The sequence below is a fragment of the Centruroides sculpturatus genome, unplaced genomic scaffold (genome assembly GCF_000671375.1).
Source record: "Centruroides sculpturatus isolate CEXI.00-Female unplaced genomic scaffold, Cexi_2.0 scaffold10, whole genome shotgun sequence".
Lineage (NCBI taxonomy): Eukaryota > Metazoa > Arthropoda > Arachnida > Scorpiones > Buthidae > Centruroides > Centruroides sculpturatus.
Window position 1 is genome coordinate 1,233,477 of NW_019384396.1, and position 13,006 is coordinate 1,246,482.

The 13,006-nt window shown below is 28.7% G+C and overlaps 1 protein-coding gene across 3 annotated transcripts in view; it reads right to left on the minus strand.

Annotated features, from left to right (window-relative positions):
• The window catches only part of LOC111618427 (forkhead box protein J3-like), a 96,508-nt gene that overhangs the window by 37,038 nt on the left and 46,464 nt on the right, over nt 1–13,006 (minus strand). For 2 of the 3 annotated variants that reach the window (XM_023359969.1, XM_023359966.1), the window contains exons 3-5: nt 11,412–11,477; nt 2,338–2,454; nt 1,148–1,202 (exon numbers count right to left, since the gene is read on the minus strand). In XM_023359969.1, coding sequence (XP_023215737.1) covers nt 1,148–1,202; nt 2,338–2,454; nt 11,412–11,477 — 238 coding nt within the window. Of the gene's footprint in view, nt 1–1,147; nt 1,203–2,215; nt 2,271–2,337; nt 2,455–11,411; nt 11,478–13,006 lie in introns of all 3 variants that reach the window. The other variant, XM_023359967.1, reaches the window with a different exon arrangement.

Sequence of the window (13,006 nt, forward strand, 5' to 3'; positions counted from 1 at the left end):
AGTCAATTGTATCTGTATTGTTACTTCTGAAAAATTGTATTCTTTGTTTATGTTACAACAGGATTACACAGTACCTAGTGTATTTATGTGTATAAATTTGATAATTTGTAAGCTGCTACAGTGTCTTTGTAAATTTTTATTCAAAATATGTATTACCCCTGCAACAGGAAAACTCCCTTTTTGCTAATAAAGTTTGATTGAGTGAAAATTAATTACATAAACAGTAAGCAAAAAATAATAATAAACCACTGATATAACATTCTAATTTAAAGTTCGTTTCTTGAAAGTTGAATTTCTTATTTAAACATTTGTAATAATAAGAAATTTTTAAAAAGTAGTTCAATTATTATGAGTCATATTCATTATATTTCAAACAAACAAACATTTTCAATTTCTCACTGTTAAGGTGTTTAATTTTGTTCTATAATTTTATCATTGAATGTTTTTATTCAAATTGAGTTTCTTCTTTCTTCAAAACATCTTTTTTTTTTAATAATAAAGTAAAATAAAATTAAACAATTATTATTAAGTTTTATTTTAATAACAATGAAATAATGATTCCTGCATAAGGTTGAAGATGAACACACAAAAGTCTATAGATTGATTTCATTACTGAACCTTAAATCCATTTTCTAATATTTTCCGTTAAATCCATCAATCTAATATTGTAAGTGATTCAATATCATCTAAAAATTTTCATTATTCAACCCTCTACCCTTTCTGTTCAGGTCAGATAAAAATACTATATACTTTCAAAATATTCATAATTTACTAATTAAGGAATTAAAAATTTCTGTAGAAGGTATGGTTGCTGTATATTCAAATTCTGTGTGTAATGTCCTTGTAGTCCAAAAAATGATTCTTGGTAGACGACCAAACAGGAATTGGTTAGGAAAACATTACGGTTTATATAAAACAATTTTTTATCCAAATGCATTTCAAGTTGGTTTATGTTCCCAACCCCTCTTCAGTGGTGTACTTATTTTGGATTACAAGAATGCTACACACAAAATAAAAATTTCTGATTAATTAGCATTTTTCACAATTTCAATCAGTAAGAAAATATATTAAAATATATATTTTCTTACCAATATTTGTAATACACTTATGTTCTAATTTAGAAATTTTTCAATAAATATTTTCATACCCATTTCTGGATAAGTATTTTCTTGACTTCTTGACTGTTCTATCCTATCCATACTCTGAAATTCAAAAATTTTGTAAAAATTGGTATTTTCAATAATTTTCATAAATAATTATATACTCTACCTGATAGTGATTGTGAACTAATGGTGGAATGTCCTGATGACATGCTGGAGGTGATTGTTGCCATCCAGACATTGATGACATGTTACTATAACCATCATCTGGGCTATAAGGACAATTCTGAAAAAATTAATTTCTTAGAAATTTTAAATATTGATAATTACTAATTTGGGCTTTTTATTAAAATAACACAAACATTTATTTTCAATAATAAGCTTTCAATTTCCTTAATATTTTAAAATTAGTAAATTTTCAAATAATTTAAAAAATTAAAAGCAACACTACAGTATGTTCAATACAGAATTTTTGTTTTGAAAGCAAAAGAAAAGCAGTTTTTTGATGTAAAAAAGATGTCTGTAAAGATAAACATATCATTGTTTCTAAAGTGTTTGTACTAATACAAGAAAAAAGTTATCATCCAGATATAAACTGTATTCTTTCATGTTAAGTATATTTTTATTCAAAAAATACTTAAATATTTTTTGTTTTTTCTGTTGAATTCATATCAAATAAGATTATTTTAACATAATTCTAAAAAAAATTTCAATGCTAATTTAAGAAGTTTGTTATAATTTAATTAAAACCATTTAAAATTTAAAAACTTACTCAAAGGATTTTATTACTGCCAACATAATAAAATCCTTTGAGTATGTCAATAAATCCTAATAAATGTACTATATATTTCTATAAAAATGTTAATTATGGTAAAGCGTCAATTATCCGAAAGCTGATCAACCAAAAGCGTTCCAGTTGAACTGTGTCGTGCTGAATTGAACGTTTTTGATACTAGATTAACTTCTAAAGTGTAATTTTTTTTGTTTTTATATTTTTCAATATATTTATTTGTTTGTACAAAATAAAGAAATAATTTTTAACAATACAATAGCCATGATTNTTTGTAATACACTTATGTTCTAATTTAGAAATTTTTCAATAAATATTTTCATACCCATTTCTGGATAAGTATTTTCTTGACTTCTTGACTGTTCTATCCTATCCATACTCTGAAATTCAAAAATTTTGTAAAAATTGGTATTTTCAATAATTTTCATAAATAATTATATACTCTACCTGATAGTGATTGTGAACTAATGGTGGAATGTCCTGATGACATGCTGGAGGTGATTGTTGCCATCCAGACATTGATGACATGTTACTATAACCATCATCTGGGCTATAAGGACAATTCTGAAAAAATTAATTTCTTAGAAATTTTAAATATTGATAATTACTAATTTGGGCTTTTTATTAAAATAACACAAACATTTATTTTCAATAATAAGCTTTCAATTTCCTTAATATTTTAAAATTAGTAAATTTTCAAATAATTTAAAAAATTAAAAGCAACACTACAGTATGTTCAATACAGAATTTTTGTTTTGAAAGCAAAAGAAAAGCAGTTTTTTGATGTAAAAAAGATGTCTGTAAAGATAAACATATCATTGTTTCTAAAGTGTTTGTACTAATACAAGAAAAAAGTTATCATCCAGATATAAACTGTATTCTTTCATGTTAAGTATATTTTTATTCAAAAAATACTTAAATATTTTTTGTTTTTTCTGTTGAATTCATATCAAATAAGATTATTTTAACATAATTCTAAAAAAAATTTCAATGCTAATTTAAGAAGTTTGTTATAATTTAATTAAAACCATTTAAAATTTAAAAACTTACTCAAAGGATTTTATTACTGCCAACATAATAAAATCCTTTGAGTATGTCAATAAATCCTAATAAATGTACTATATATTTCTATAAAAATGTTAATTATGGTAAAGCGTCAATTATCCGAAAGCTGATCAACCAAAAGCGTTCCAGTTGAACTGTGTCGTGCTGAATTGAACGTTTTTGATACTAGATTAACTTCTAAAGTGTAATTTTTTTTGTTTTTATATTTTTCAATATATTTATTTGTTTGTACAAAATAAAGAAATAATTTTTAACAATACAATAGCCATGATTAGTATTGTGAGACTAATCAAGGGTAGGCAGATTACGAGTTCTTGACTCTCCTACCGCTTACTCGACTCAAGACCTTGAGGTCTGGTCTCGCTTGTCTAAAGGATGGATTCTTTTGAGCGGAAGGGTTTTAAAGTTAAGGATTGCGAGATCCTTATTTCACGTCAGGATCTGACACCTCTCTATCATTTTCGTCGCAGATAGATACGCAGTTAATTTGAGGAGGAATTATCATGACTGATCTTGTCGAGGACTTCAGGTTCAGTATGGAGTGGATAATGTCGGAAGAAACACACACCAATCCAAGTTCATTAACAATATACCCATTTATTGTTGAACAGTTTACATAGATAATTAATTCAGGAATCGAGGTTACAGTTCCCTCTTGGGCTTTTCGATCCGTAAGTCATAGGTTCTGGGTTGATAGCGGACAAAATATAAATTAGTCGGGACCCTAATTGCGAGTTGGAAATATTCGAGAGAGAGCTTACATACCCTCGCGAGTAGAATAAATATCTCTAGTTACAATGTTGATGTCGGGTTGATCCAAGTTCTCGTTCTTTCCAAGTTCGTAATTCAGTCCAATGTTTGAAGTCAAAGTTCAAAGTCGTAACCAAAGTCTATTGAAGACGGTGGCGACGAGAGGCAGGTAATCCACGGACACACTCACAGTATAGAAAAAGAACTTTCCCTCGTGTCGTCATCGCACTTGCCTTTTATATGGGGTTCTGTTTTTGAGATTTCCCCATGTACGTCAAAGGTGATGATCTTCTTAGACCAATGGTGGGCGAAGTGACAAATTTATGACACAACTGTTAACTCATCCTCTACAAGGAAGTATCCCCGTGGGAACAGTTTTATGAGCAATTTTTATGAGAAAATTTGTCGGTTGTTTTTCTCTTTTTGAGTTAACCCTAACTTTTAACCTAATGAATAAAAATACTCGAATCTTCAATCCGGGCCCTCACATTATTATAAAAATTTTTGTTAGGCTTAACATTGATGTATACACATACACCTCCAATTTCCAATGAAGCTATTTTAATCAGGTGGCTACACTGGCAAGGAAATTTTCATTACTTGTTCTGTTACAAAACTGAATTTTAGTTTTTTTTAAATTGAGATACCTAAATAATTTTCCTCTGTACCGGACGGCTGACACCCACACTACTCTGCTGGGTCTCATTCTCCTATCTTCTTTGATATCGCTGCTTTTGGGTGCAATTGTTCAAACTTTGCCAGCCACGATGCATCTTCGATGAAATTAACCTATCTAATTTCAAAATTTCTCTCTGTTGCGTGTCGGCTCAGGTTGAATTTTTGTCAATGTGTAACAAAAAGTTCCCGTTTTTGAAAAAAAATAATCATGGCTATTGTATCGTCTGAAATTATTTTTTTATTTTGCACAAACAATATACAGTTTAAGCCAATTATAACATCATCGGATGTAATGACAATCCTAATATAACGTCAAATTTTTATTGGTCCTACGATTTTACTATACTAGATAATGTTAAAAAAAACCCACTTGTAACGACATAAAATCATTTTAATGTCATATTTGAAGCACCCCCAAATTTACAAAATTAGATTACAAATTTTATTTAACATAGAATAAACTGTGTGTTCAGTCCTAAGGTCAGAGTTCACTTCTTAGAATGACTGTGGGTGGTACTCTCCCCTACCAGACTTCGGTGGAATGAGGTGGCTATTTTGCCTGTTTGTAGAAGACGGTTGCCATTTTGTATTTTATTTTGACCCGATTCTAGGCCCCCTGACTACCTAAGCGTCTGAATTTTTTTGTGTGCAAATGATTTGGGCATCTAATACTCNTACTCTCCCCTACCAGACTTCGGTGGAATGAGGTGGCTATTTTGCCTGTTTGTAGAAGACGGTTGCCATTTTGTATTTTATTTTGACCCGATTCTAGGCCCCCTGACTACCTAAGCGTCTGAATTTTTTTGTGTGCAAATGATTTGGGCATCTAATACTCTGTGTCAAATATCAACTCTTGACATGTACTGTACTCCTTCATACCTCTACGCTGGTAAGAACATCGGTCAGTACGATTTTAGTTTATTGACATAGTCTTGTCAATAAACTGAAAATCCAGAATTTCAACATGAAATGACAATTACTTGTCACTGTTAAATATTAACATCTTATATATTTCACTAAAAACTTAATTTGACAAATTTATTGCAGAATAATAATAATTCCTCAATAGTCATTACANTTTATTGACATAGTCTTGTCAATAAACTGAAAATCCAGAATTTCAACATGAAATGACAATTACTTGTCACTGTTAAATATTAACATCTTATATATTTCACTAAAAACTTAATTTGACAAATTTATTGCAGAATAATAATAATTCCTCAATAGTCATTACAGATACAAATAAGATACAGATGAAAAAAACCACAAAAAAATCAAAGCCTGCCTCCAAACATTACAATCTTTAAAACACTACATATTGAACTATTTTACTCATACCACTAAAAAATAAGACTTGAGTACTTGTAAGTCTCCTGGCTCATTATTAGAGATGTCCAATTACTATCTATCATAGTAAAACAGTTCCATTGAATTCCAAAGTTACAAGCAGACCAAATTTCATGAAAAATTGGAACATTTTTAAATTTTAAATCAGAGTTTCAAGTTTTTATTTTCTCTGATATTTAGTAATTGGATATCTGTGACGAGCCAGGGAGCTAGGGTTTGTCAATTTTTAAAACCTGGTTTTGAAAAACTGGTTTTTTGAAGAAATTTATATAATTTGAAAACCAGGTTTTCTCAACTTAAAAATACCAGTTTTTGAGACTAAACTTAAATATAAAACTTAATTATTTGATTAAAAACATCAACATTTTGACAAAAAATAGTCTCTGGCATAAAATGGGAATATTGTTAAATACTATGTTTCATAACACTAACTACCAAAAACAAAAAAAAATCTCCCTATGCCTAAAGAGCATCCAATTCTTCCTATAATTGGGAGAAATCTCGCCAACAATGGAAAAATGGTAGAAAGATATGTACACTTAAAAGAATGTGTTATTTTAGCTTTAAATGACATTGATGCTTCTCACATGTGGAATGAAGCAGAGTACAGTAGAGTCTCGAAAACTTGGCCTAATGTGGACTAAAGGGTGGCAGAGTTTGTGAAAATGCCGGGTTATCGGGAATGGGGTTAAAAAACAATAAGTAAGAGTGTTTCCTCAGAAAATACTGTACTGTAATTGTAGGTATTGTTTGCTTGAGAATACAACAGAGAATAAACTGTCCAAATACCCTTAAACAAAAGAAAAGTATGTACTTTATGACGGCATAGAGCCTTTACTACATAAAAATGAAAGTTAATGAATACTCAGTATACAGTAATTTACCTGATAAGACAATTTCAGAAAAATGCTTTATGAGGCATAAAGTTGTCTATAATGAAAATTAACTAGGGGGTTTTTTCATCCTGCCAGGGTGTGGCTGAGTTATCCGGACTGCCGGGTTATCAAGTGCCGAGTTTTCGGGACAGTACTGTATTGTAAAATTGTAGAGCTTCTTAAAGTTTTATGACCAATACATTTAGCAACTGATGCCTTAGGATATTTGAATTTCTGTTACACAATTGAAAAATTTTAAAACTGAAATTAGTTCCAAGTTGTTAAATGCTATAGAGCAGTGTTTTTCAACCTGTGGGTTGCGACCCCCAGGGGGGGTACAANAAGGCATAGAGCCTTTACTACATAAAAATGAAAGTTAATGAATACTCAGTATACAGTAATTTACCTGATAAGACAATTTCAGAAAAATGCTTTATGAGGCATAAAGTTGTCTATAATGAAAATTAACTAGGGGGTTTTTTCATCCTGCCAGGGTGTGGCTGAGTTATCCGGACTGCCGGGTTATCAAGTGCCGAGTTTTCGGGACAGTACTGTATTGTAAAATTGTAGAGCTTCTTAAAGTTTTATGACCAATACATTTAGCAACTGATGCCTTAGGATATTTGAATTTCTGTTACACAATTGAAAAATTTTAAAACTGAAATTAGTTCCAAGTTGTTAAATGCTATAGAGCAGTGTTTTTCAACCTGTGGGTTGCGACCCCCAGGGGGGTCACAAAGCTTTACACGAGGGGTTTGGGTAAAAGAAAAAGACAAGTGTTTGTAGGTCCTACACTACAATGAAAAAAAAAAAAAAACTACAATTTCAGTGAGAAGGCTATACCTGTTTATTTTACAGTATAATTGGTTTTTCGATTGATACTTAGGTTTCAACAGAAAGAAAATTAAATACATAGTTTTTAAAATCACTGATATAGTTTCAATATGGCCCAGGGGGTTTGCCAGAAGTTTTTAACTTGCAAAGCGGTCGCATATTCAAGAAGGTTGAAAAACATTGCTATAGAGGTATGAATTCAAAAGGAAGACAAATGGATCATTAACACTTCTGTGGATTTTGTAAATAAAGGAGAAGAACATTTGAATGAAGTCATCTAGTGTATTTCTTCCACTAGCTGCAAAATCTGATATCATTAAGTTATCTGGACAAATATTATTGAAATTATATCCAAATTATTCTACAGATTATGACTGCGACAATGAAAAGTGGCAAAGATGATCAAGCCATAGCTTTAAAAAATGGTATGGGAAAATCAATACATAAATATCTTCAAGAACCTGAAGAAGTGACTTCATCCAGCCCTAAGATACTAAAAAATGAATTTTTAGTATTAGTGGAAATAAACATAAGAACAAAAAATTTAGATTTATTATTTAATGCTTTAAAGACGATTAAACCTAGCTCAGTAGCAACTGAGAGAGTTTTTCTATTTCTGGCAATTTTGTGTGCAAAATAAGGACACAGTTGAGCAATAGATCTATAGACATTCTTTGCTTTCTAAAATCATATTTCTTAGGAAAAATAAGAAATAATATTTTGTAGCCATTCATTGTCATTCATTTTTCTTTTTGGTTTTCTATGGAGTAAATTTTATAGTTTAATGTGATAATTTAGCATTTTCCTTTGTATTGTGTTTTGGAGACATTAGTTGATTTTATTGTGTTATATTTTTGATATTTTATAAATATTAAATAAATTAAAAACTTTTAAAATAAGTTTATAATATGATATAAACTAAAATAAATATAATATAATATAATATATCTCTTATCTTAATTTTGGGGAGAATAAAAATTTGAAAACCAGTTAAAACCAGTTTTGTAGAAAAGATGAAATTTGAAAACCGGTTTTTTAAAAAGTCCGTTTTTATATAAACCTTACAGGGAGCTCAAAAGTACAGTATTCAGAATTTGTTTTTGGTGATGCAAATAAATTTTCCAAAAGAGTAGTGTTTTCAATATAACTCAGGTTGTTTGATGAATTAAAATAAACAAAAATATTTATATACACATACAATTGTCACAGCTTAAAAAGTCAATTAAGCTCTAAAAATGAATTTTGGTTCTTATATCTGTCTGCCTTTTGTACATTTAACAGACTTTTAGTTAAAAAAAACCAAAGAACGCTGTATTTTATTTATCTTTATAATACAGTAGAACCTTGATTATCCGGACTAATTGGGGATGAAGGTAGTCCGGATAAGGAAAAATCTGGATAATCGAAACAAATACTTTAATTTGTCTTTTAATGATAATACAACACGTTTTCTTTTCGATGACATATCGGTAATATTAAAAGTAAATACTGTATTTAAATCGTGATCAAATTTTCAAGAAACAAACGTTCGTATTGAATTTGGACTACTACTGACCAACGCTAACAGACTACCTATTGTTTAAAAGGCCCTCTGGTGGCGCAAGAAGACGGATTTTATAAAATAAAAAGCAGTTGAAACTGCATTTTTATGAATAAAAATTTGACAAACTATTTATCGTTTTATGACGAGTAAAATTTTTTCGTCGCGTTCGCGGCTTTTAAGTAATGCATAAACCTTCGAGGCGCGAGGCCCTTCGGACCGCGAGGCATAGGCGGTTGCCCACGTCGTCCATGCCTTACGCCGCCCTTGGTCATAGAAATGATGTAATTTGAATATAAATTATTTATAAATACGTATGTCAAGTTATATTTTTATTACTACGTAAAATATATTTAAGAGTTTACGACCACTGTGATGGGTGAGATGTTGTTGAAACAAAAAAAAGTTATGCATTCCATCACGTACATAAACAGTGTCATAATTCGCCAAGTTTAAATCAGCAAATTCGTAAAATTTTTGTTTCTTTTGAACAATCCAGATAATCGAAAATCCGGATAATGGAGGTTCTACTGTATTTAAAATATATTAAATAGATTATAAAATTTAAAAAAATTATAATATATCCAGTTAATTGCCCAATTTTTAATTTCAATTTGTATTCAATAATCAGATAATGTAAATAGAAAAAACTTTTTTTGTAAATATTTTCTGTAAACATGTTATGTGTGATGTAATTTATAACTATTATTTATTTTAATAAGATCTATATAAAAAAATAAAGATTGAAGAGAGGTCATTAAGACCTGAAATGCATATCCACATCCAGTAATAAAGTCTGTATCAATAAGAGTTCCTTATTTGATATAAATTACTGAAAAAAAGTAAAAAATTTTAGGCTTTAAAAAAAATCCATAGAAACTAGTAATGGAAATGATCAATTAAACTAGAAACAATATACACCAAAATTTTCTTAATTCTATTATATTATAAGAATTGTGTCAAAATTGTTGCTTGCAGGTAAATTTTGTAAAGACTTCATCCCCATCATCAAACATGCTTATAGACTTTACATCTAAGTCTATACAGCAGGTTTCATAGATGAAATGATGATCCAGCTCTGAAACTTTTCATTTAATGTGAATATGCAAGATGTTTGTAATAGTTTGTCTCTTTTCTAGCTTTTTTGTGCCACTGTTTGTTTTCTTAAAATTTTTGATCTTACAGTCCTGCAACAAAACATCAGTTATAGACATCTTACTTTCCATCTGAATAATGTAATCTTTCTTTTAAACTATCTAATGAAAATTAATATAAATATCTTTCATTTAAAGTACAGAAATTTTTATAACTATAGTTTAGATAAAATTCATTTATATGTACTATATAAAAGCTCTGACAACTATATACAATTAACAACTGTGAAAACCATGCAGCTGCAACCTATATTTGAGTCCCAGACTCCCAAAATGATAATCCAAAGACAAGCCGTCAATAGTATCTGATTAACCACATGCTTACATCATGCATAATGGCAATAAACTAATTTTTATTTGAATTTTATGATAAAAAGAGGTCAAGTATATTTTAAAAAGATAAAATTTGGTGTAACAAAAATATTTAAGCAAACTTTAAGCAAATTTATGCATTATTTACTGTAAGAGATTATATGAACTAATTTGATAGCAATAGTCATTTATTTGTATAGTACAATAATCTATATGCATTATAACAGTTTATAATTAGAAAACAATAATATATTAATTATATAAAAACATTATTTCAGTTTCTTTTTTTAAGTTTCCAACTGTTTTATGGCTTGTACTACATATGTAATAAGGTAAAAATTTGTTGAAACATTTGCTTTTTTATTAAAATAACATTATAATTAAAACAACTGTTTTTAAACTCAAAAACTATTGTTGCTATCTTTATTATTACAAACTGTTATTAGATTTTTAAAACAATTATGTTATAATAATCTGAAAGTTGCAAAATTAAAAACTTAAAATATGAACTGTACAAACATTTTTATCATACCTAAAAACAAAAATAATGTGTTTATTAAATAGTATTAAAACTAAACAAGTGATTTAAAGATGCAATGTGTCATATGATATTAAAAAGTAAAAAAAAAAAACTGCCAGTAGTTATTATCTCTAAACATTTTTTTGATCAGAAGTGTCCTACTTCCTTTAGCTAAAAGGAAGATCTTTAAACATCTTCACTAAAACATATTTAAAAAAAAAATTTCTAAAATACAACACCACACATTAAAATATTTTATAATTTTTATTATTCAGAAGTTATTTTATTCTTAAAAATAGTATTAATTTTATATTTTAATTTGCTAAAGTAATATTAAATTATTAATTATATATAATTATGATTAATTATTGAGGTTTCCTCAATAATTAATCATAATTATATATAATCAGTCCTTCAGTTATCTGCAATACTTAAAAACTTACAAGTTTTGGCTTTTTCTTCCTGGATATAGAATCTGTCGAAGAATGATCTATTGCCCAATATGATCCCTGTTAAAAAAAATTCTCTCTCTTACTAAAATAATCTAAGAATTCATACTAATATTATTATTAAATTATTTCATGAGATTTTAAAAATTCTCTAAAGTTAAATTCTTTAATTAAAATTTTAGCATTCAGTAATAGTTAGTAATCAATTAGTGTTCAGATTTTCATGTTAATCACAGTTCTAGTTTTGTTCATCATTTAACTTCTCTTAGTTTTAGTGTTAATTATATATTCAATGTTCTTACAAAATTATACATTTTTGCTATATTTTTTAAACTACATTTTACCATTTTTCAATACTTTTATTTTCCCAAATGTTATATATAACAGAGGAAAACTATGGCAATTAGTCAAAACATGATCCAAGATTTTTACATTGTTGAACTCAGGACACCTTGAAATGTTGAGAAATGCAAAAAAAATTTGGGGTTTTTCTCTGTATGTCTTTATGTTAGTGTGGGGGGGGCACAATTTTGTTCACCCTGTTTGAAACTTAATAATGCCTGTGCTTTTTGTCAAAAATTTCTGAAATTTTGCTGGGAGGTTTATTCACTAATAGGATTGATGCTATTAAATTTGGTAATTAAAGGTTAAAGAGTGGGGAGATAAAGGGGGGGGTCATGTGTATCTCGAGTAGGATCAGACTTAATGACGATTTTATTCATTATTAGCATTTACAATTTTTTATAAAACCTATCCCTACTTTCGAAATTAAGCTTTTTGCCTTTTATAATAGTTTAAAATATAAAAAAATTTTAAAAATAAAATATAACAACATATGGCACCACCAAATGTTTCAGGGAAAGTTAATCAGAGACACTTTTTTCTTTTATTTTCCCTTTTTTTGCTGTTATTAATAATTTTAAATTTTTGTTGCTGTTATTAATGTAAAAGAATTGATAATGTATATTGAAACACTTGACAAATAGGAAAATAAAAGAAAAAGTATTAGAGGAAAAGGTGGTATCACGGAGCATTGTGGGTATTATGGAACCACCACATTTCAAACTGATAATAAAGGCAAACTGTAGCAGATTGTAGCTGAACTGAACTAGGCAGATATCCATAGCAAGGGGAAAACCCGTTTTACTTCAGTTAAATGGTTGTCTGTATTTAATCAGCAAATTTGTTTTTTACAAAATTCGCAAGTTTGAATGTTAAGTGAATTTAATTATTTCTAAAATATAAATCGTGTAGTTGTAGGTTCACTGGTGCATGTATTCCATTCCAGAAACTTAGGGGTATATATTAATCTGTGTGATGTTCACATTTTTCAAATTTTGGTCTTGACAGACATAAGTAAATTCAAGATGGCAATGTGTGAAATACAGACCCCATTGGTGCTTTTACAGTAATATGGAACTCAACTCCTCCGAACTCTCTTCTTTGCAAGCAGACATTTGTCTGGAACAATTTGTACTAGATAGAAAGTCAATTCTTCCTGAGAATATCGAAAAAGAGCTGCTGGAATATATATTGTTGATGGAGGTCATATTTTTCTATTATAAAAGCATTTTTGCGATAAAATACAT